At 35.1% G+C, this 25,531-nt stretch overlaps 1 protein-coding gene across 3 annotated transcripts in view; it reads left to right on the top strand.

Annotated features, from left to right (window-relative positions):
* The window catches only part of rump (heterogeneous nuclear ribonucleoprotein rumpelstiltskin), a 142,665-nt gene extending 123,861 nt beyond the window's left edge, over positions 1-18,804 (top strand). For all 3 annotated transcript variants that reach the window (XM_089594198.1, XM_089594197.1, XM_014349602.2), the window contains 2 exons: positions 18,043-18,120; positions 18,206-18,804. In XM_089594198.1, the coding sequence (XP_089450324.1) occupies positions 18,043-18,098 (56 nt within the window). In that variant the 3' untranslated portion in view covers positions 18,099-18,120; positions 18,206-18,804. The remainder of the gene's footprint in view (positions 1-18,042; positions 18,121-18,205) is intronic.
* Positions 18,805-25,531: the final 6,727 nt, after the last annotated feature.

Genomic DNA, 25,531 nt, shown 5'->3' with positions numbered 1-25,531 from the left:
AGATCTGCTCTACTAAAGCTGTAGTGAAGTGGTACTACTGGATGCAAGAAAAAGTCCCCACCAAATCCCTCTTAGTGTGCGCACTACCCATGGGACGAGATACAGCAGATGACTTAAACATGCGAACGTAATATGTCTAAAGTCATACAGAATAGCGCCTGTTATTATTAGCGCGCGTATGCATATTATTACGATGTGCTGACGCGCATTGGACCAAAATTAGAAATTTAAATTTCTGCATTTTGGTTTGAGTTGGCATTTACCTCTAGTCTGAGCGTGAAAATCCACGGAGAGGATCGAGGTCGCACTGTGCGGAAACTTGAAAAAATAAACAAGTCTATGGCTGCTCTGTGCGCACCATCAGCTACCAAGCCTGCTAAAAGGAATACATACGCCTGGTCTGACCGAACGCAAGTCATGGCCGAAACGAAAGTCTCTCTCCCCGCTTTGAGGCGTCCCCCTCAGCGGTAACTGTAGCTGTAGTAGCCAAATAAAAATCCTCGTACACCAATGCAACCCTGCCTCACGCGAGGAAAAACACGTGCCGACTCTTGACCTTTGAGAATTACAGAGTACTAGCTTTATGAAACACTTCACAAATCCTATCTACTGTCATATTTATCATATCTATAACATACATTTATACCACTCTTATACAATTTTGGTTTCGAAACAACAAAAAACAAAACACATTATGTCAACATAACGACTGATAAAGACACTATAAGTATCATTATCAGTTACTTACTTTCCTTCTTCTGTGAATTTTCCACAAAATTTCTCACCTTGCCAGCTATCACCTCCCCGATCTGCTTGGTCTCACTGGTGGCTGATGTCAATCTCAACGCCGCCTCGTTGATAGCCTGTAAAAAGCCTGTAAGAAAAGTGCGCAAGAAAACGTGGAGGGCAAAAAGAATGCGAGTAAACGCATGATAGGCTGGATCACAGAAAAAAGAAAAAAATGGCGGATAGCGGAGGTCTTGAATGCACTACCACACGACACTTTTTAAGGCCCATAACCTGTTAACAGTATGGATGTGTGGGTATGTGATCGGGCAATAAAATGTACAACACTATCGCTTTTATCATGAAACACAAACACGTTTATTCTCACTATCTTAAGTATATGCTATCTTTAGTCTTTACAATCAAGGATACAATCGTAAGCTGAACTGAAATGAAGCAAGTTCAAATCAAATAAGGAAATACGAAAAGCAGGGAGTGCGTAACGACAGACTGTCTGCGCGAGAAGGAATAAACTACATGTATAAGACGCTAAAGTGCAGCGTCACGGCGTCTCTTTTTCGTGCTATTGTGCATGCGTTAAGATTCAGTTACGAGTGCCAAATGTACATCTTATAATATATATAATATCGTCAAATAAACTAAAATAAGTGCCATGTTGACAACGACTAATACAATCAGAAAAATCACATCGGTCAGAAGATAACATTGAGGTCACCAATGTAGGGATGAAAGACGTTATGCAGAATCGTCGACACCTCGGCAGCCGTTTAGCCTCATTTTGTACATGGCCTGATGTTGCATGTCTAATGGCCAGCTATTTTTTTGAAGTCACGTGCTGGTTGTTGCAACATCGGCCATTTTTGGCAACCACGTGCTGTGCTGTAACATCGGCCATGTAGCTACCATGCCTTCCTTGCCGCTTTTGCATTATGTATGAACGAGCGTATTGAGCTACATATGCATATTTATTGTATTAAGGTAAAGTCAAGCCTGACGAATTAATGTATATTATGTAGTGGCGGCGCAAGGACCCTAGGTAAATTTTTGAATTTGTTAAACAGGTATTATTTTGTGTTATTATTGTTTAACTTTATTTAAATGGTTTGAAGTGCTGTGTCTATTTTAATGTAATATTATTGTCGTCTATAATATTTATTAAATATTTTGTAATTTTTATAAATAGACTAGTAAGTATTCTTATTTTATATTATATAATAATGATAGAGAGCTTTGATGGCTTAGTAGTTGGCATGCTAGCCTCCTAGCCGAAGATACTCGAGGGGTCGTGAGTTTGAATCCTGTTTAAAATTTTTGAGATGTTTTCTCAGGATGTTTTAATATGATAAGTACCGAGGATTCTAAAAAATCACTCATTCGATTTTTATTACAAATAGACAATTTTTCTGGTGACGTCTAAACCTCCAAGGGCTTCCTTTTTGAAAGAACGCCAGCACCTGGCTAGCTCACAGGGTAAAAGTTTCTGTGGGTTATGGAAAGGTCAGTACAATAACTTCAATGGTTTATTGGAAAATATCTTTTTATTAAATTTGATAATGGGTGTGCTTGAGGCAATTGTTGTCCCCTGTAAACAGTACTAAGTAAGATGAATGACCGAGTTATCTGAAAGAAACTTTGCAAGGGGCCCGCACAAAAGACTTGAATACCGTGTGTTAAGGGCAAAAAGTTAAAAACTAAAAAGATCTCTAACATGGCAAAAGCTGAAAAGAGTTCTAGAAATCAAAATACCAATTATATAAAACTGACAATTGTACAACCCAATTGCCCTTATGGCTTATAATTATTGTAATTATTGAATTTCGTTTTGGTTATGCGACTTAGTATTGACACGCGTGTGACCTAACAATAGACCTTATAATTCCACGCCACACATTTTACTATATAATGAAGCACACACATACATGCAAGTCTCTCTGCATTACTCAGCACCTTTTCAGACGGCGACATGTATATAAATAGTAGTCCTTCAATTCCTATAAATATGCGACTTTAACGCGATCTTTTAAAAAAAATAAAATAACTTTTTTCCTAACTGTATATATAATCGTATTTGTCCAGTCGAGTTATCTCAAATTTATTTCAGTAGAATTTATGTCAGTGTTGCAGTAGTCAAGCTATGTCTAGTTTTACTAGAGCACAGGATTCGAAGCGCTCGAACTCAGTTCAGCCTAAAGTATTCACCGAGAGCTGCTCTTACCTTAACGTCCTTCACTAAATACTTACCAGTTCGCTTAGCTCTCGCACTGTTAACTGAAACAATTGTTATTACATACAATTTTATGCCGTAAGCGATCCTAATAAGAGACTACTCCTCAATAAATCAAAATTTTAGCTTGTAATTTATTTCGATTTAAATGGTTCATTCACAGTTTATTTGTTTATTTCCTAATATTTAAATCATCATATACATCAATTAATTATTCATGGAATTCATTTTTTTTTATTTGATTTTTTTTTTTTTTTTCAATTCTAAAAACGTTAATGAACAGTAGACGCTTTTCCATACAGAAACAAATAATTATTTAATTTGTAATTGTTTATTAATTTAAAAATATTAAAATTAAGTTATAAACAACTGACGATGGTGGTACTATCGTATTTTGTATTAATTTAAAAAACAAAACAACGTTTGGGCCGTTAAAACAACTACTTGCCGTTTAAAAACGTTTCGAAAAATAATTGTCCATTTGATCGTTGCTTTTTTTTTTATTTTTTTTTTTTTTTTTTTTTTTTTTTTTTTTTTTTTTTTTTTTTTTTAAGAAAGTTGTACATCATTTTTATTTTTTTATTATTGGTTAATTTATTTAAGATTCTGTTGATAAGATTTTTATTGCGTCTTATCGTTTTCAAATTTTTTCATTCGTAAATAAAGGGATTTTTTAAATTAAGCTCTATTCACTGGCTTATAATACTTCTCTACTAAAGACATAATTATAAATTTTTTGTGTTTTACTTGACTTTAAATACCTAATACGACCTAGGTTTTCCTGCTGTATATGATTTTTTTACCAAACATACTATATTGTACTAGGTATAGTATATGTAGTAGATATAGTCTCATAAATTTTTATATGGGACGTTCTTTGTCTAACGGAACAAAGATCTGTCCAAAATTCTATAGGTCGTAAACAATGTTTTATGGGCGCAAACTGTAGCTTAGTTAGTAGGCTTTCTTTTGCTGTGTGACTTTTTTCCACAGTTCAAAATGGCGGACCAATATGGTGGCCGCAGTTAGTCAAAATCTCTCTGAGAAAGCAGTTTTACCTCATTTAAAATAGTTTTGAACTTTCAAAAATTTAAATTAAAGCCTAGTAATATGTATTTTTTATCGCTGATCACAAACCTATGTTTATTTTTGATCGAGCACAACTAATACTTTCTAACCTTTAAAAACTTCGAAAAAATGTAGTAAACAATTCGGAAAAATTTATTTTTGTTGATAATTGTTTTAAAAAATTTATTTCACCCTTATTGTCTAATTTTTTCGGATTATCTTATTGTCTTTTTTTTTTAGCAAAAATAACAGTATAGCACTTAACTGCTCAATTCCAGAAATGTCTGAAATAGAATTTCTGTGATGCCTACAAAATGAAGGACTCACACATGTAAAAAAAAGTAAGACATCTTTTTCTTTAATTTTTTAATATTCTTTAAAACAGTAAGGTTTCTTATGAAAAAGCTCATGAAAAGTATCTACCACAATATAGTATGATTGGTAAAAAAATCATGTACAGCAGGAAAACTTAGGTCGTATAAGGTATTTTAAGTCAAGTAAAATATAAAAAATTATATTACTGTTTACTGTCTTCATAAGTAGTTTATATATGGAATGTTTTATTTTTAAAGTGTGGAAACTTTAATCACATTCATTTCATTTTTAAAATAGATAGGTACAAATCAATTAGACAGTTTAAAATAAAGTGAGTTCTATTATTTTCAAATAAAAAAAAAATTTTTATTTTGAAGAGAAATTTTTTCGTCCATTTTCTGTAGTTCGTTGGATAATGACAGAAAGAAAACAAAGAATGACACATTTATTAAGTTATTTTTTTCAAGCTTAGAATAATTTTTCTCAAAATTTTTGTACACACAACATGGTGAGGCATCTTTGATTGAGATGTAGTATTTTTTGGATTAAAGAAATTGTGTACTAATTTGTATAGAGCAAAGCAAAATAAAGCAAAAATTTTTAATTTTTGGGCCCATGTTGTCTCCGACATTTTTAAATTGAATATACAAACAAACAATTCTTGATCAAAGACCTGAAAAGCCCCTAGAAACTCATTTTCGCAATAATATTTTTCGTTCGATCTGTTTTCTTCTGTGTTTCCCGATTTTTTGAGGTTATCGTTTGACTTTCGAGAAAAAATGGCAGTGACACACTCAAGCTTGTTACATAATAAAAGAAATAAGTTTGTAATCAATGACGAAAAAGATCGTTTGTAGAAACTTATACGAAAAAACGCAAATTAAATTAGAATTCCTAAATTTTTGACCACCATTTTGTATCCGCCATTTGAAAATTGTATGAACAAATAATTTTATGATCAGAGATCTTAAAACCCGTGAAAACTTATTTGATTAATCTTTTGAGAAAAAGTGGCAGTGACACACTGAAGCTTGACATCTAAGGAGTTTATAAAAAAAAAAAAAAATGGGAGAATTACGTCGAAAATTGTGATGTCTGGCATGCGTAAGGAAACCAGTCATTGGACGTGCTCCTGCGAGCCCTGTCAACAGGCTAAGGTTCACAGGCACAACCGGTCAGCCCTAGGAAACTTCAACATCCCAGAGGGTCGATTCGAGCATCTGCACATAGACATCATCAAGCTCCCTCTCTGTCAAGGCTTCCTGTACTGCCTCACCATCGTCGACAGATTCACCAGGTAGCCTAAAGCGATACCCTTACTGGACCAACAAGCTGTCACCATCGTCAGGGCACTCGTCGACCGGTGAATCAGCCTCTATGGAAAGCTCCTCTTGATCACAATTGACCAGGGCGCACAATTCGAGTCAGCCTTATTCACAGAGCTGACAAAACTCCTGGGTTGTTCGAGAGTGCGTACAATACCCTACTACCCACCGTCCAACGGCATGGTGGGAAAGACCCACCGTACACTCAAGGCGGCTCTGATGTGAGATCCCGATACACCATGGCCCGACTGACTCCCGCTGGTGCTCTTGGGCCTACGCACCACGTACAGAGACGACCTCCAAGCATCAGCAGCGGAAATGTTATATGAGAGTACGCTCAGGGTGCCAGGTGATTTCTTCACCATCAAGAGTCACCCAGACGCCTGCTCGCCCATCTTCGTGGAAGGCCTACGCCGCGCCGTCTTGCCCAGTCAATAAAGACCGCCCCAGCCTCTAGACACGTTTCAGAGCACGCCCCATTTTTTTTCAAGGACTTGCGTGCATGCTCCCACGTTTTCAAGAGAGTCAACGCCATAAAAAAGTCCCTTCAGCCTCCGTACACGGAACCTCACAAGGTGCTCCGACGCATCGACGAAAAAACATACGTGATCGACGTAATCGGGTGACAGCTCACCGCCTCTACAGACGCTCTGAAACCGGCATACCTCGAGACAGCCGACGGCCAAATCTCGCCTCCAACGCCCGCGTTGTCAACCTCTTCCTCGCCGACGCCGACGGTTCGAAATCCGATCGACCCACCTTCCGTGTCCACTTCAACGGAGCCAAACGACCCAGCAGCCTCGAAGAAGGTCTCGTCCTGTCCGCTTCCCCCGGACAACACTGGGGAGGGAGTGGATGTGGCGTCGCAGGCCAAACCGCCCACAGACCGAGCCATGCACAAGCGTAAGCAGCAAATCGTCCCGCGCCAAATCTTTGCTACGGCCCCGTTCGGCGCCGCCATCTCACGGCTCCTACAGCGCACTGCTCCTGATCCAGCTGCGCCCAGCTAGTGTGGCGCCTTTGACGAATCACTTCTGGACAAGCACTCGCACGAGACGGCACGAGCTCTCACTGCACGGTGCTCCCGTCAATACGCGGTAACTACTGCAACTCTTTATGTACTTTTGGTATCAATAAACTATAATCTTTTCTTATGTTACTAGTGCTTATTCCTCGACTTGACACCACTTCCGGCTTTCATCGGGCTCGGGAATGCCCGCCGTCCGTGATTCTATGAATGTGATAAAAGAGAATTCATCAGCGTAGAAACTTGTTTTGAAATAGTTGAAAGATTAGACAAAAGAGGGTACTTTGTGACTGGCCTGCCTAGCAGCATGACGTGTCATGACTATACTCTGTACTTTTTTTTATTTACGTTAAACATTTTTCAGAATCGTTTAGTTTTTTAATACAAATAAAGAAATAAATACTTATGAAAGCACCATACTTAATCACTAAAAATTCTCATTCCAACAATAATTGCACCACTTGATACATTGGAGTAGGTCATTCAAAATATCGTGCGATAAAATTTATGTCTACATTTAATTCTGTTATAAAAGTATAACGTCATACCTGGTTGCTTACGCATCTACTGACTTCTGGTCTTATAAAGAGTTCTAGTCTTAAACTTGATATAAAATCTCTCTGAACTTGACTGCTGCACGAGTTATAATATATCTTCACGAACTTAAATTAGGAATTAGTGGATGATTGGGCACGCAAATATGAAGTAGTACTTCTATAACAGACAGTTTATGAATATAGATGTACCTTTTACAGAACGATATTTTTAATAACCTTAATCTACCGTGATGTATCAAATGTGGGGAAATTATCCATGTAATTAGGATCTTCGTTAAGAAGGTAGGGTTTCAATAAATGTTTTAATATTAAATAAAAAATTGAACGAATAAAAATATAATACGTAGATAAGAAAAGTACAGAGGCACAACATGGTATGACGGGCTGCCAGGCTGCGGTCAGTATGAAACTACCTGTTTCTATCGAATCTTCCGATTATTGTAAAATATCCTCACATATACTTATTCTTCGTTTCGTAAATAACAATTATTATATACATCTAAAAAAGGCTTGGATAAAATGTCCGGCAGTACTGATTTTTCTTATGGGGGTAGTATTATTTAATGAAAAACAGATAAAAATAATGTAAAACTTTCTTTTAAAATATTTTCAGAAAACGAATGATAAAAATAGAATTAAAAATATTTTATCTGTTTTAATACTCTTAAAAAAAATTTATTAATGTTTACAATTATATATGTATCTTTTTTTTCAGGTTACCGCGACAGCTCTTAGGCCAAGTCGCCGCGCGTTGGCTGGGTTGTCTGCTGACGCGACGTGTCTCCACGGGATGCCTAGGAGGAGTTCGTGAATGTGAGAGACGTAGTTGTCGACAAATCTATTGCTGGTGGATCCGTCCTTACTGAGCCAATCTAGTACAATTGTAGAGTCTGTTTAGATAAAGCACGAGTCCAACGGGATGCTGATGCTGTCTGCGACGTTGCGCAGTAGTCGATCTGCCATGAGTGTAGCGCAAAGCTCTAGGCGTGGTATCTCCATTCTCGTTGAGAGGCGTTTGTCAATGGAGCTTTGAGGAAGCAGACTAGCGATCGTTGTGAGTTTCGTCTTGGACCTGAGGAGGTGTGTCGAAGCTGCATCGTCTTCGTCTTATCCTTAGCTGTAGATGCAACCGCTGCCGCGCGGCAACTGATGTCTGCGAAGATGCGAAGCTGGATGTTCGAAGCTGAACTACTTCCAGTCCACCGATGAATTGACAGGTCCCTTAGCTGTTCCAAAGTCAAGTGAAAATCTGACCGTTTCTTTCTCCAAGGCTCTGGAACCTCGATGTCCCAGTCAAACTTTGTGCGCCAGAGGTCTTGGATAATAGTCTTCCCTTTCAAGAAAAGAGGAGAGGCCCATCCTGCTGGGTCGAATATTCGAGCCAATTCAGCCAGAGCCAGCCGTCTGGTCAGAACGATGCCACATTGAGTTTAAGGAAGGTTGAATCGGAACGAGTCTGCCACTGGGTCTTTTAGTGGAAAATTGAAGAATGGTAGGCCGTAGTCGATCCACGGCTGGGATGTCATCGATCAGTTCATGTGTATTAGAGACCCACTTTTTTAATGTAAAGCCGCCTTCCTAGAGAAAGCCGATTAACTGATCACACTTTTGTTTGGCAGTAGGTACATCGTTGGCTCCACTCGAAAAATCATTTTTAATGAGCTTTATTCCCTCGGGAAAATGAGCACCTTCGTCGTTGCACAGTTGATTCAGAGTACGCAGAGCGAGATACGGAGCGCAGGCCTCTTCCTAAGTTACAGTAAGTAGCGTGTTGTGTCGAGCAGGTTTGGCTGGTGACGAGCTCCATAAGACTCGTTGCAGATGTGTGTGTTCAGATTTATCTCTGATCTACCGAAACATCATTTCGATGTCGGTGCGGAACACCACTCAATGCAATTGCCACCGCGTGGCTATCATGGCGAGGTCGTTGTGTAGCTTTGGGCCGGCGTAGAGTACGTCGTTAAGGCTGTGCCCTGACGAAGTAGGGCGCGACATGTTGAACACGACTCGAAGTCGGTTTCCTGCATCACTCCGTTGCCAAGTACCATGGTGAGGGATGTAGCAGACCAGCAGATAATCGTCCACTAACTCCTCCTCGGTGACTGGCCTCATGTGTCCCAGTACGAGGTACTCGTCCATGAATCTCTTGTATTCTTCGGCCAGTTCTTCGTTTTTCTGCATTCGACGGTTGGTTGACATCAGGGTGAAGCGAGCTTGCGAGAGGTTCTCTCCTAACTTATTAACTCCATTTGGCTTGAGCGGGATGGGTACAACATATCGACCGTTCGATTCTCGAGTGTCCGTGTGTTTTATATGTCCAATGTTAATAGTCTGGTCACCGTCGTACCATATTCAAGGGCCCAAAAGTGTTGGACGAGCTCGAGCAGCTGGTTATCTCGCTCTTTGACGCAAGATGAGTCGCAAGTCAAGCTGGCAGTCAGGATTTCGTAGGAGCCGTAGTTCCTAAAGTCAGGAACTGTGTCAGTCAACACCCAGCCGAAGACTGTCTTCTAAGCGACCACTTGTCCCGTATGGATGACTCCAGACAAAAGAGGGTAAGTGTAAACGTCAGCGCCCATAATAAATTGTATCTCCCCTTGTGTGTTAAAGTCGAGGTCTGCTAGATCTGAGTCGAGTTGCGGTAATGTATACACTAGAATGGATTTTGATGGCGAAGTTATGCCGATGTTGGGCAGTATGTAGGCTTTGGTCCGTTTGACTCCTTCATGCAGCGGATTGAGCAGATTAAAGTGAGCTTAGAGGTAAGCAAGAGCCGCGGATGATCTGGAGACGCTTAAAACTCTAATGTTAGCAGGTTTGAGCTTGAGGCCTAACTGGTGCGCACAGCGACGGTCAAGTAGGGTGCTCTCGGAGCAAGGGTCGAGTAGTGCTTGAACCCGCAAGCGTCTTAACTGTCCGTCTCCAATGTCGACTAAAGCGGTCGGCAGAAGTGCCAGTCATACTGATGAAGCTGGATTCTGTAGCGATTTCAGTTGGTTGTCTGAGCGTTCGAGTGAAGCATCACCATCTGACTGGTACTCTTTCTTGTGAGTTGGCTCTCCCTCACTCAGTGTAGTTGCATTGTGCTTGCCCTCGCTCTCATGGATCAACGTATGGTGTCTACCGTTGCAAAGTCTGCAAGTGGACCACGATGAGCAAGCTCTGACGGGGTGACTCTAGTTGAGACAGTTAAAGCAAAGCGAGTTTTGATTGACAAGTTGTTGGCGCTCAGTTGGGTTGAAAGTTTTGCAAGTGCTGCAGTGACCGATGTGGTGAGCAGATGCGTAGACAGGACACTCAGACTCCAGATTCGTTGTCATAGCCAGCGATTCAAATTGACGCTGATTACTCCGGGTTCCATCGCGCTCGCTAGACGCGTTTCCTGACTCCATAAATTATCAAACAGTCTCAAGCGATTTCAATGTAATCCAGCGTCGAGTCAAAAATCCAGACAGTTGCTCAAAGCTAGGGACTGGATTTGACACCTCAGGTGTTGCCTATTCCCTTTCACCAAGCTCATCCTCCCATGAGCGACGAGTTGCAGGATCCATGACATTCGAAGTTAGCATGATAAACCAGTCATCCCAATACTCCACGTTTCTGCCTAGGGCTTGCAACTGGTTGCGGTGACGTTCGAAATGGTCCAGGAGTCTTTGCAGTGGGGCAGCTGCCTCCTCTTTTAGAACGGATGTCTGAAGAAGAGCGGTTATGTGGTCATAGATCAGTAGTATCTTCAGGTCGTAGCGTGACTCGCGGGTGGCCCATGCTGTAGAGTAGATAGCAGCCGTGATAGAAACGCTGTCAAGTGCAGTTTTGGCTTCGCCTTGAATATGGGTCTTCAGATAATGTAATCGTTCAACGTCGGTAAGCGACTTATCCTTATGAATGAGAGACACGAAGAGGTCTCGAAAGGGCTCCCACTCCTTCCTTTTGCTACTGAATTCCTGGCTCTCACTTTCACGAGTGAGTTAAACGTGGTCGGTGGTAAAGCTTGACTAATAATTCTCCACAAGCTCATGTTGGCTTAATATCGTGCCGTTAGTCCAATTCTCCATTGGGATGCTAAGGATGACACAAGCCGTTTGTTTGATTGCTTGGCTGAGCGCCTGTTGCTCCTTAAAAAGTCTGCAACCGGAATTTAGACGTTATTCGGTGAGGCTACGTTGGTGTATTTGCGCGTGAACTGCGCGCTTTGGCCTCGAGACGCTGTGAAAGTGACGAGGATGGTACCTGACTAGGGTGCATTGACATGTAGTGCACCATACTCTCCTCGAATTGCGCTATGGACGGCGACGAGACGGAGTAGGCGAAACATAAATGCAAGAGAAAGGAAGAATAAACGTGCAACGAAGAATAAACGTGCAACGGCCGTTCTGACACGCTCTTCTCTCTTTTTCTTAACCTCTCCTGGAGACGCCTTGCCGGTGATAAGGAGAGTCTGTCACTACACAGCTTCTCCTCGAAATGCCTTGTTGGCGACGAGAAGGCTGTACGGATGCCGAGGCTGTGTGAGTTGTTGGAAGCCTCAAGGTTTCTATTCACGGTAAGAGGTTATTGCTTACCATTTTCCATGCTGCTGTGGAGACCTGAGATCCGGCTCGAAGGACCAATGTTTTGTCAAGATGCCTTTATTTATCAGGACTTTGACAATGCTCGCTTATACACTTGAGGTTAAGCAAAAAGAAAAACAATATTCATTTTTATATGTACAAGCTGGTGACAAAATCTCTAACACACAAAACGTGGTAGTCTCTTCTTCGGCAGAGAGATAGCTCAGGCCTGTCCGCAATGCACTTGACCCCGGCCGGGCTCCCCAGCAGCGCGAGAGGCAAGCAGAAAGCGAAGACGCGCGCAGGTTCAAGCAAACATTTGTTAATATCAAATCTCGTTTTGTGAAATTTTTTACTTACTTAGATATCTTGATAAAGATATTTTTTTTCATATTAAATCTTTTTTGTTAAGTAAGAACTCTTTGATGTAGCAACAAATTCGACTATTTCTTGCTAATCTCATCTCTTTTGAAATCTCGTATTGTTCTCAATGCTTCTGAATAAGTAACATTAGAAATACTATACATATTTATAAAAGCACTTGATATTATCATGCTTTCTGCTACTAAACTGACTATTGTATCACGTACCATTTTATTAGGTTATTATTTTCGTAGTCTTAGTTTTTTTTTATGCATACCAAACATATAATACTGGCTTGTGCTATTGCTTCAATTTATAATCACTCCCCTCAAAACCATAGTAAAGACCTGCAGCTCAAATGTCTTCTTGTAAAAAAGTTAATTTGTTTATTACAAATAAATAAATTGAACTTAAACAATTAGGGCCCTAACTGTATAGAACATTAGAGTATTGGGTCAATGGGTTATAGTTTTGAGGTTATAGAATTATTGGGTTTTATTAGTTTCAGCTCAAGTTATATGGTACTAGTACTTCTGAATCTGCTACTGTTATTATAACTGATAAATTAATGTAAAAGAATATAATAAAAAGAGTCTTACAGTTATTTTTATGAATACTAAATTTGGTTTTTTTTTATATTATAAAAGTTTTTAAAATGTATGGAATAATAAAGTTAGTTGTTTGAGTATGTATCTTTAAATTAATATAAATAGGTAAGTTTAAATTATGAGTCGTATGAGAAAAAAATCTGACAGTTAAAATGCGGATTATACGAGTTCTCGAACTTATAAGAATCTTGAAATCAAACAAGTCCACACGGTCGTGGAGCTGCCACTTACTGAATGTAACGTGACTATAGTGATGCATTATTTTGATATAGTTATGATGCTTGCCAGGTGTTAACAAATTGTTTTTTGTGTATTAGCTAGTGTAATTAGTTGTATTATCAAGTTTTGAGGTAAACTAAATTTAATGAGGACCTCTGAAAAAATAGTTTGTTAGTAGTCAATTTCTGAAGCAATATCCCACTAATTGATCTCGGCATCGTTTTGTACCTTTTTGTCCCTCTGGCGCAGTGCTTTGTGCCATAATGCACACTTTTCACCCCCTAATTACTTTCTTCCCACTGGTCGGAAGAGTCATTCTGGCCCTGCTGGGCCCAAAATTAATTTCTGGCCTAGGGTGAAAAGTAATTAGCGGGTGGAAAGTATGCCCATGGGCGTCAAGTTGCACGATACAAAAAAATGTCGTTCTCACCTCGGGTAGAAACATATGATAACCGCGCCTTTCAGGCGCTCAGTACTTTCTGGCCTAGGTAAGAAATATACTGTTTGTACTGTTTTTAAATTAAATTTTATCAACTAGTTTTTTTATTTATTGTTTCTTATTTCTCTGCTTCCTAGTAAGTTACATTTATTATCTTTTTTACTAGAGTTTCTATCAAAAAAATTTATAACCCAATAATATTGTTGGAATATTTATTTTTCGTTTCTTACAGCTGTATTTACAAACAATCTTATAGATGAAACACGACATGTTTTTAATTTTTTTTGATGATTTTCTGGCAACTTTTTTTTGCTTCGATCAAGAATCAGTTGGTATAGCTTTTTTGTTAGTACTTTTTTGTAATTTAGAAGAACCAGTACACAATGGATTTGTTTTTTCTACCTTATGAACAAGTAAAAATATTTGAAATGATTCTGACGCTGAAAATTCTCTTAATTCTAGTTACTTCGATTTAACAACAGGCTTCATGCAATGATAAGATAGTTTACCTGGAACCGATACTGATGGTTTAAATCTTTCTTTTAGTTGTTCTTGAGCAATCAAATAGTCTCGTTTTGATGTATAAAAACAGAAAATATTCTTCAATTTTAGTTGCTTGGATTTTACAACAGGTTCCATGCAATGACAATTCTGCTGCAGTATTCTAAAAAGTCAATAAAAATAATCTTACATTTTTATGGTCTATAGAGAAAGCCAAAAGATCGTCCATTATGAAAAAAACTTTGACTCTCCTATTTTTTAATTGTACATGACATTTTAAAAATACAAACGTATTTTTTAAATGCTTGTACCTTAATAGCAAAACTTAAAAAAAAAAATTTTTAAACTTTTTTTTGATAATTTATAAAAAAACATAAATTTTATGGTTTCTGATAGTTTCATGGTGTTTTATCTCGGAATAATTTTTTTGAAAATTTGAAATTGCCTTCTTACTAATGTTATGCAACTATATTATCATATCATGTTTGTAACTGTATAATTATGTACAACAATTTATTTTAATTCAAACGATAGCTGCACCCCGTGTCTAGCCCCATGCGCACTCCAAGCGTCGGCCACCTAGTCGCAAGAGAGTGGTACAAATGGGAGTGCAGATCTGCTACTGGCTGTAATAATGCGACTTTTTTGAATTTTTTTAACATTTCTTTCAATGAAGTTGCTAAATTGCTTCGGCAGTATAGTGCAGATATACATAAAGATGATACGCAATTTTTTTCGTAACAAAAACTTAATTGTTAGTCCGTTATTGCAAAAACATCAATTTCTTATATCTTGGCTTCAGATTAAGCTAGAGCATTCTGTTTTTTTAAATTAAGGTTTTTTTTATGGCAAACAATACTGCTCGTTAAAAAAAGAATTTGCAAATTGACTAAGATATTTTTAATTTTTTAAGTCGCAAAATAAAGTTTCTCACAAAAAACATTAAGATTTACAAAAATTATTATTTTTATGTTTGTTACCATTATTAACATAAAATATAAAGTTTTTACCGAAGCTCTATGTCGACAAATTGACCGTGAAGTTTGTAGTAATAATTCAAAGTTTCCTTTTAAAATGTTAATAATAATCATTTGACGATTTCCCAAGTAGCTTTTTGCTGTGCAACTTAATATCTATATTTTTTCACGGTTACATTTAAATTAAAATAATAGTTTCTTATCTACGACTGTCAAAAGTATTTCTGTAAAAAAAATTTTTTTTCGCACTTTTTTGCCATTAATACAGTTTTGATAATAGATAGTTGATTTAAAAATAGTTGATTTGATAGGAAATTTGATGACAAAGAGGTGGATGGTCGTAAAGTGCCTCTAAGAGCAATAGAAGCGGAGTATAAGAAAAAAACTAAAAAAAAAGTTAGCATTTGTTCATAAATTATTACATAAATAAATGATGCCGATTTCTAATTAAGACTACACTTTTTTCCCCGTATTTCTGGGAAAATTCTGTAGGGGAATGACTGATTTTTTCTTTACTGGAAAACATAAGATTAAATTGTATTTTTTTCGTCTATGGATAGTGGACTAACGACATTCCTGATCGCATCAAAATACATCCGTACAAGCGAAAAAGAACACAAATTCATTCTTTTGAAAAGTCTCTTTTTTCAAATTATTTAGCGAGTGTCTTTTACGTTAACTTTTTTTGAGCAGTGTTACGTCATTTAGCTTTTTTACATACATTTGCAGTCTTTTATTAGTTGTCTGACTGTATGCAATCATTAACAATTAAGCTTAATTCTGGAGAACGATGAATTTTTCTTAGTTTTTCTTCTTCACAACTTTCAAAAAAGTCTTTTTTGTCTTACAGTTTTCGACAGAAAAATTACTTATGTAGGTATTTGATTGAAATCATGATTAAAGGTTATTAAAACATTTTGATTCAGAGATTAAAGGTTACGGTCGTTTATCACAGTTGTTAAGGGTTAAATTTCAGATCGTTAACTGAGCGCAATTATGTGGCCACTTGTTTTTTACGTTTGCCACTTCAATGTTAACACATACACTTATGCTTTAGATTGTTTTTGATAAGTGATATTCACAATAATTGTGCCAAATGTATTACGTGTGAACATTTTGGTATTTATTAACTTTAATAACTACTTGCTCTTTACTTTTCAGTTTGTGCGTTTTTAGATTTGCACATCTTATAACGGTACCATATGGGCCAACTTGGAATTTGACCTTATTTTACTTACTGAAATGATAATGAACTGTAAAACTATCTAAAAGTTTAACCTAATGCTTTTTGATTTGTCAATAATTATTCAAAATGGAACAATGTACACATGATCTTGCGTAATCTTACGTAAGCATCTTACATTGTTACATACTGAAGAAAGATTTTATGAAAATTGAGCATCTAATAAGCAGTGCCGTAAAATTAGCTGGAATTTAATATTTGGTATTGTAATTTTCTTACGAATGCACTAACTCTGTTAAAGTGAACTCCTTGAGAAAACACAATGTTTGACGAACGTCTTTGATTTTATTTTAAAAATTAATTAAAATTTTTTTTTTGACAGAGAACACATAGAACTGATATAAATAAGAATATTAGGTCATTGTCTATTAATTTCTAATCTATTGTATAAATTAAAAAGATTCTTGAATAAACCGCTTTGCCTTAGGAGACCTAAAGTGGGTTATCCATACGAGTGAAGTGGGTAGGCACTGCAATAACGTAAAATATGCTTCAATTAACTATTTAATTGGTTATTATAGTGTAATTTAATTACTTTTCAATAGCTTTAGGAAGTTGCTTATAAAAATTTTGCTACACTTAGATCGAAATGACTATTGAATCGGTAACTCGAAAACTTCAAAATCGTAAACAATATTTTAAGAACTTTTAAAGCAAATGTCTTTTTTGTGACACAAATTGCTTTGTTTGTTACTCACATTTACTTACGATCTAAAAAAATTAAAAAGTAAGTAACAAATAATATCAGTGCAAATAAACAACCCGAGCAGACGTTTTGTAATTAAGCAATGGTAAACTCAAAAAGTTAGAAAGAAAGCGCTTATATTTTTGGCTTAATTTAAACTTCAATGGTCTCAAATTTGGACTCAAAATGCATGTAATTAAACCATACCACTGAATAACAGCTCGTTTAGAACTGAGCAAAACTGGAAGGTACTTGGATAACCTCGACGTACTCGAACCTCGCCCGTTGCGTTTCATGCGTCAGCACACAAGCACCTACCCGCTTTAGGCCACCTTCCTTTATACATCTGTTAACGTTTTTTTTTCGTTCAATCAAACTTTTTTGAGCTTTTCAATTTCTCTGTTCATCTGTTTCTTCATTTTTAACTCTGTATTTCAGACTCAATGAGCTTATTCTTTTGACTCTATCTTGTATTACTATTCTCTCACTTTCTAAAATTTAAATATATTACCATTCTCAAACTTCCTTAAATTAATACACTATAGTCTCTTGATAATTGTCTTTGTGATGTTTTTTCAAATTTTATCTCATACGTATTGTACTATGTTAAAAAATTTTTGTTTAATGTCTGCCTAACGTTTGCATTTTCTTTTTGACAACTCTGAGTATGTTGATTCTGGCGTATTTTCCTGTCTATGAGCTCGTTTGAGAATTTGTATTACTAAGTCAATTGTTTTTTGCAGGCTTTTCTTTTTCTTCCCTTACATCATGATAATGTTTTAAAACTCATAAAATTATTACGATTCAGCATTACTGCCTTTAGTTTTTGTTGTTTATTTCTGTAATTATATACTTATCTTGTGCTCTTATTTTTATCTTAGTAAGTTCATGTGTGTCTCTATTTTTGCGCTAAGTATTTCTGTCTAACTCGTGACTGTAGTGTCTCACAAAACAGTTTGTTCCATTTAAAATAAAGTTATTTCTTTATAATTGATAACTTTATTTTTAGTGTAAACAGTTTTCGTTATAATAATAAATATGGTATTTACGATGATGCTTTAATACTTATTTAGCTGGCAATAAAAAGGTCGTACGTTACATTAGTGATATAAACAGTAATTTACTTTTTCTTATTAACTCTTCTACATACTTTACAGTTCTGATCTACAAAATGTATCCTTAACAACAGAACAGCAATGATGAATCGCTCACGCATTGATGGTAGAACCATTGAAGTACGTCTGTATTAATTTCGATAAAATAATAGTTCAGGTAAATTGTATTTTATTAACTTTATTATTTTAAAGATAGAATTGTATTATGTATACTTTTACAACGTTATGAATTTGTTTCACAGCTTTAATCACTGGTCCTGATATGAACATATTAATAACTTTCGATCAAGTTGTAAATGGTGGTGGTGGTGGTTGCAAACAGTTATTGTATCCATTCTACATGGCTTGCTACAACAACCGACTTTATTTCGTTCTGGGACCTTATGATGTACATTTTGCTATTGATGCATTATATAGTGGTCGAATAGTTCTTTTTTTTGATCGACTAGTTCTTCTTTATTTCAAAAATTGACTTGATATAGGTTTATATTGTGAAAACAGCAGAAACGTAATAGACTTTCATATGAATTAAATCATTGCTGAAGTAAAATAAAGGTTGTAATATGAAGGAGTGACTATTTGTAATTTTTGAAATTTGTATTTGATATGCTAGAAAGTTGTGTTTGCAATTCATCTGATTCTGTTTAACTCTTAATGACCAACGTTTATTGGACTTAGTTATTCTTAAAATAGGTTTGGCACAGTGTAACTCGCTTAGCTTTTTATATGCGAATCAAATTATGTAAAATTTAGCAATGTTTACTAGTATTCGATAAGTTTATGTCATTTAACTTACTCTACTTTCGATCTTACCTAATACACTTGCATTATTTATTGCAAATTTTTAAGTGACTCGTGTGTTATCTGTTAAAAATACTTTTTTCAATTTATTATTTATACATCAAAAAAATGTATAAACTTAAATTTTATAAGCTTCTTTCAGAAAGGTCGTCTATTGCCACAGTTCAAAAAAGGTTTCTGAGCTGAATCAACTATGCATTCATCTATTTTCAGGTTTTCATACAGCTGCTTGACTTTTTTCTTGGCACACTGATGATAATTAAAAAAAAATTTTATTTTTCATGGTTTCCTCTCTTTCTGGTAACATTTTATACTTAATTGTATATAACTGAGTATACTTTCATAAACGATTTAATTTATTCACCATACTATGCATTTTTATGATTGTATCGTGGTGTGAATCATATTAAATAAAATATAACATCGTATAACAATACATTTATTTACGTGATATGTTAGTGACATACACTATTTGTAAAACACGATTTTGCATCAAAATAATTATATGTTTTCGTATCGCAAAAAATCTTTTGGAGAGCATGTATCTATTATAGAATCGACGTGTTAAACTATGTATGCATTTGATTTTTAATTAGTGTATTTAATAAAACACCTGACTTGTACTCAAAATATATTTCAATACCTCACGCTTTTTATCGTATCAAACATAACACAAAATAATCTGTATAAGTCCTTAGTACTTGAATAATATATTATGCATCAAGTACTAAAAGATAAATATTCTTACAGGAACTCAAAAATCCCGTGTTAAAAAGCACTTGATTTTTTTGATTTAGTAAGCAAAAATAAATACTGAGTCCTTGGTCTAATTGTTTTTTAGATCGTCTAAGTCCTTATGGTTTTAATAAAGAAGTCAAGAGATTATATATTCAAATTTTTAGAAAGAGCTTCGATGGTTTAGTGGTTGGCGTGCTAGCCTCCTAGCCGGAGATACTGAGGGAACGTAGGTTCGAATCCTGTTGAGAATTATCAAGATTTTTTTCTCGGGCTTTTTCAACGTGATAAGTACCCAGGATAGCGAAAAACCACTTATCCAGTTTTTAAAATAAATTTCAAATTTTTCTGATAAAATCTGGATCTTTTGAGGCTTCCTTTTCGAAGAAAAGCCACCACCTGGCCCACTCATCGAGTAAAGTCATTATTGATTTTACAAAGGTCGGTACTATAAATTGGATGGTTTATTTGAAAATATCTTTTTGTTAAACTTGATAATAGCTGGGGTGTGCTTGAGACAATCACTTTACCCTGTAAATAGTATATAGTAGGATGAATGACCAAGTCGTTTGAGGGGAACTTTTGAAGGGGCCTGCTCGAATGACTCGCATACTTAGGGAAATGATGGTAATTATGGAAAAAAACTAAATAGGTTAAGATAGTGGCATGTAGAATACTTAAAAACTCTTGGGGTGTACGTAGAGTTTTAATACTAATACTGTAAACTATACTACTGATGCTGCACTAAACTTATACTGTGTAACTTAGAAATAGATACGGGTTAGTCAAAGTCGTGAGTTAAGTTATTCTTGCAGTACTCGTTTAGTAAAACCTATAAGTCGCTCTGTAGAGTCTTTTGGTCTTGAATAAATAGTACGATTACACCTAATAACACTAAAAAGTGCATTATTATTTGGCTTGATACTAATACTCATATCCTCTTGATCACCAACTTAAAACTTATTGTTATTTACGTCAATGTTTGAAAGTGAATTGAACGTTAAGAGTTCTACCAAATTAAGAATATACGTATATTTTGGTAATAATTGAACAAGTAAAAATCATTGTGCTTCTGGGGTAGAAGAAATACCAGACAAACTAAGTGTTGATGCTTCTTCTACTCTATATTTTTTACTATTTCAAGAGCTTATCTATGTTTTGACAAGAAATTTAAGCACGAATAACTAAAGTTGTAAGAGTTAAATTGTTGATATCATTGGTAATTATACTGTAATATATTAATACCCCAATATAACATTAAAGCAATATGTAGCTGCAAATTTCAAAAACCATCATAATAAACCAAATTCAGGCCATACTCTCACCATACAGTTAGTTCCAGCTTGTCAAAATTTATTACAGCAGTTTCACGATCCCATGGCCCGTAATTTAGTAAGTTATTTTGCATTTAAACTTCACGAAAAAGAGAAATTTTTAAAATCTTAAAAAATCTTGTTAAATGTAAAATTGTAGGTAATTTTACTTTTTTAGAATTTTTTTTGGACCTTTTCCATGTAGCTTTAAATATACTTCCAATCCAATGTTATGAGACTTAAGATGGTTGGGCTATGACGGAATTTTAAAAAAAGAATTTCTATACTGATAGACTTCAAATCACTTGCAACAGAGCTATAGTGTAAGCCCTTAAAAAGGCTTTAGTGTGAAGTACAGTCTTATTTTATCCTACAGTGCAGTTATAACTACTACGTCATACAGTACACACATGGAATTTGAAGAACAATCTATAACTTTATACGTTCCAAATTTCGATCCTAATTAAAAAACAAGAAAAGCGTGTGAATCGACATTGTAAGCTCTTTACAGATAGTATTTAAGCTATACTTTGTAGTCCATTTAACTGTGGTAAAACCAATAGCTTATTAGCATTAATAGTACAGTTACATGGACTGAAATTTAAAAATATATAGGTATATTTAAAGTTACTGAACCAACCAACATATAGGTTAAAAAAAAAACTATTAGAACCTATAGATGGAGTAAAGTATTTACCTTTAAACGTAAAGCAGTAGTCTTATCCGGATAATTTCCTACCGAATTCTATTATGATTGTCGATGATATAGCTTGTGAGAAACAAGATAATGTAAAGGCTTTTTTCTGCATGAGAAGACACATGCTGAAGTACCAGAAACATCTTGTAAGAGATAACGTAAGTTTTTAAGTTGTATTTCGCCAGGATGAAGTTAATTTCAGACACATGTATAATGATCATGTAAATTCTGATATGCGGTATACTAAATTTAAAGAGTTGTGCGCCAGTTCTTGGTATGGATTTGTATTCATAAACAAGGATGTAGAGATAAATAATAGTCGATGTAGAAAAAGTTTTGATAATTTTGCTTTAGATATTGGACATATGGCAAACATTTGTTGTCCAACGAAAGAAATTAAAGCATCAACGTGTATGAAAAAGAAAAAGACGTTCTCAGTTGACGAGTTAAGGCAAGAGGAGCCGTTAAAAAAAGTACGAATAGTTCAAGTTTGGAAAAGATGAAGTTGAAAAGTAGTAAAACTTTCAAACGAATAACAGGAAAGGAAATTATTATTACAACAACAAAAAATGAAAGGAAGTTACTTGGAATCTACAACTCTTAAAATAATGATAAAAGTAATAAAGTTATGAAAGCAAAAACTGAAGAACCACCAACAATAATAATAGCATGGTGTTCGAGTCTGCTGTCAGTTAAAGTAATGACATTATGAAAGAACATATAAAGAGAATAAATAAAACTATTTAATATGTGACGAATCATGTTGAAACTTGAGAAAACTTATGTAGGAACTTGTATTTGCAAATGCTTTATACTGATCAAAAAAAGTTATTAGATTTCACTTGTGAGGTATAAAAAGAAAATACAACATATAAACTTGGAAATATACCAATGTATTTTGATAATAATAAAATTTAACTGGACAAACCGGAATTTCCAACGACTGGCAAAGATTGGCAAAAACATTACTTGCTTTTAAAAATTTCCAGTGCTTATAAGAATTAACCTTTTAAGCAATATAATCGAATAATCGCTCTATTTTGAATAATATTCCAATTAAAACAGGAGGATCATTATCGCCACAACATAAAATTGCCCTAAAAATGCAGCATGTAGATTATGTACACTAGGATAATCCTAACAAAATCTGGATTATGATAACTCAGCTAAAAAATTGGCCGGAGCTCCAAGTCATAGCAATGAAATTATATCAATTATTGAAGAGCTATGTAAAGTGGAGTATGTATATCAAAATGAGAAGTCATTTGTTTTAGTATCATAATAAGTATTGACGTGTTTAGTAGTAAACTAGCTAAGACTGAAGGTGATAGTCGAGGTCCTCTAGGTGTTAGATATTAACTTTCTGCAGATGGATGGTATAATTTAGAAAATTGAAGATTGTGTAATGTTGCAACACTGAAACAAGCTCAAGATGCTGCAAACTGTGCTTACCTGAGTGAAAAAATTGAAAGTATTTAAAAAGAAATAGACAGCATTCGAACTTATATATACAATTTACAAAAAAAAAATTCCCATTAATTCTAGCTAATTTAACAAAAATACCTTGTCAAAATGCAGTCTTCCGCTAGTAAAAGCAAAAATTATATGTATATGCTTTTCGCAATAGATGTTTTTCTTCAATCATGTATAGGTTGTACTAATAAAGAAAAAAAACTGATGAAAAACTGTCAACAGCGATGCAGTTTGTATTAAAGGATGGGTAGGTGCCAGTAAACTTGCAAACTAATAACGGCAAAAAATTTTACGATTTAAAGTTTCAAAATCTTATTTTAAGCATACAGCAGCCTCAAAGCATCTACATTCAAGTGATTCTATCGTACTTTAAAAGACCTGATGTAAGAAAATGTTTCTCCATAGGCAATTACAAATGGTTTCATATTTTACTAATTTAGATTGAATGACATAATGATACAAAACATCAAATAATTAGTATAAAACCAAAAGATGTCACTGCTAAAGAGGAAATTCAAGTCTTAATAGAGTTTAGAAAAAAGGTGTGAAGGTAGCAGCAAATAAAAAACAAAATTCAAAGTTGGTGATGAAGTCCCTATGAACAAAACAAAATATTCATTTGAAAAAGGTCATACTCCCAATTGATCGACAGAATTATTTGCAATCACACATGTAGCAGAAACAAATTCCAACTATGTACTGCCTCAAAGGTTATTGAGATCAACCTATCTCTGGGGGGTCTTACGAGCAGAAACTACAGAAATTAAAAATCCTGATGTTGAACTCTTAGGATAATCTCTTCAAAGACATGGGCAGTAAGTATATGCCAAGTGGTTGAGTTTTCAGAACACTCACAATATTTAAATTAATAAAAGTGAATTATGAGTCTCTTTCAATTTTTCATAATTAGAAAAGAAAATTTTTCAACATAATGAATCGAATGAAATAATAAAATGAATTTTTTTTTTTTAATTTTCGAACTAAGTTAAAGAATTTTTTTTTAATTTAACGCATTAAATTGAATATCACATAAGAAAAAAATCTTTATGTACATCATAAGTAGTGCATTCAACAAACAAATACTTTACATTTAAAATAAATTAGCATTTTATTTATTTACTCTTAGTCGTAAGAAAATACATGTTTTTCATTGTTTATTATAAATAATCTAAACAGATAAGTTTCAGATACTTGAGCAGTTTCATACCCCTAAAAAAAGTTAAAAGCCATTTCATACCACCTAGATGTACAATTTTGCGCTGCAGCCAGCTAGAGACTATTTTAATTCTGACTAATTTACATACCTAGGCCATAAAAAGTGGTTATTATAGCGAGAAAATATATCTACAAGCCCACATAAGAGTTTTGGATGAGTTCCAGAAGTTTACTTTTACAGCTCGATAGGTGAAACTTACAAAATGAGTTGATAATTAAATTTTTCTGTAGTAACTCTCTATGATGAAAAATACTTAACAAAATGCTGAAAAAGAAAAGAAATACAAATAAGTAAGAAGAACATTTGAAAAATAAGTCGTTTGATACAATACACTAAATCAATTGACGATGGAAAAAAGCAGTGGCAGAAAAAGTGCAGTTACTATCTCAGGCATACGATGGATTCGCCTGTTATATTAAAATTCATGCTAGTTATAAACTAGTAGGTTTAACTCCAGAATTTGAAAAAGTAAAAAACTAGTTACAAAAAGAAATTGATGCTCTAAATAAAACGATATACAAATTTAAAATTTGTCACATGGTTTAAGAAAGAAATAATCAAAAATATCTAAGGCTAATTTTAAGCGGGTAAATTCAAATGTTAAATTGAAAAAAAATCAATTTTTTTCCCAACTCGTGAAATTTTACTTGTGTAACGCTATTTACATATGGAGAAAAGTGATAGAAGCAGTTATTGTCGTATCCTTTTCTAATACAGTTTTTTCCTGCTCAAAAATGCTTAATGATGGCTGAGTAGATGCAAATCGTAGTTTTCTCCTACTCATAAATTTCTACATGTATAATGCCATTTGCATTTTAAGAAGAGTGATAGTAGAAGTCATAATTATATCCTTTTCTCGTAGCAGTCGATCGAGTTTTCACCAGCCACCAACTTTTAGAACACAGGACCACTCGTCGCTGACCATCTATTATAATTGCCACCAGATAACTCAGGATGTGGGGCCACTTATCGCTGCCAGTAGTGAAAGAGCTGTATAAATTAGTTGAATGTTCACTAGGTGATGACAATAACGACGATGATTTGTTTTAGGAGAGATTGACTGCTCATCCTATATCACTGTTATTACTCGGTGGACCTTTTTTGATGACAACACCGTAAAGTCTTACTTCTTTATGTATGGAGGAGTTGAGTGAGCAACATGAAGTAGCTAGACTTTAGACAACATTAACATCACCTGATGCATCGCTGCCCGTAATTGACCTTACGTGGTCACTTGTCAAACCATTAGTGATGTCAGAGGTAACGTCGCTGATATTTAGCCCGAGTACTACACGTTGAAGTACTACTTGAAAATTAAATTTTGTTAAAATGT

The sequence above is a fragment of the Copidosoma floridanum genome, unplaced genomic scaffold (genome assembly GCF_036245765.1).
Source record: "Copidosoma floridanum isolate Cflo_tuat_1 unplaced genomic scaffold, Cflo_Japanese_pri ptg000021l, whole genome shotgun sequence".
Lineage (NCBI taxonomy): Eukaryota > Metazoa > Arthropoda > Insecta > Hymenoptera > Encyrtidae > Copidosoma > Copidosoma floridanum.
Note: the sequence above shows the minus strand (reverse complement) of the source record. Positions and strands in the feature narration are given on the sequence as shown.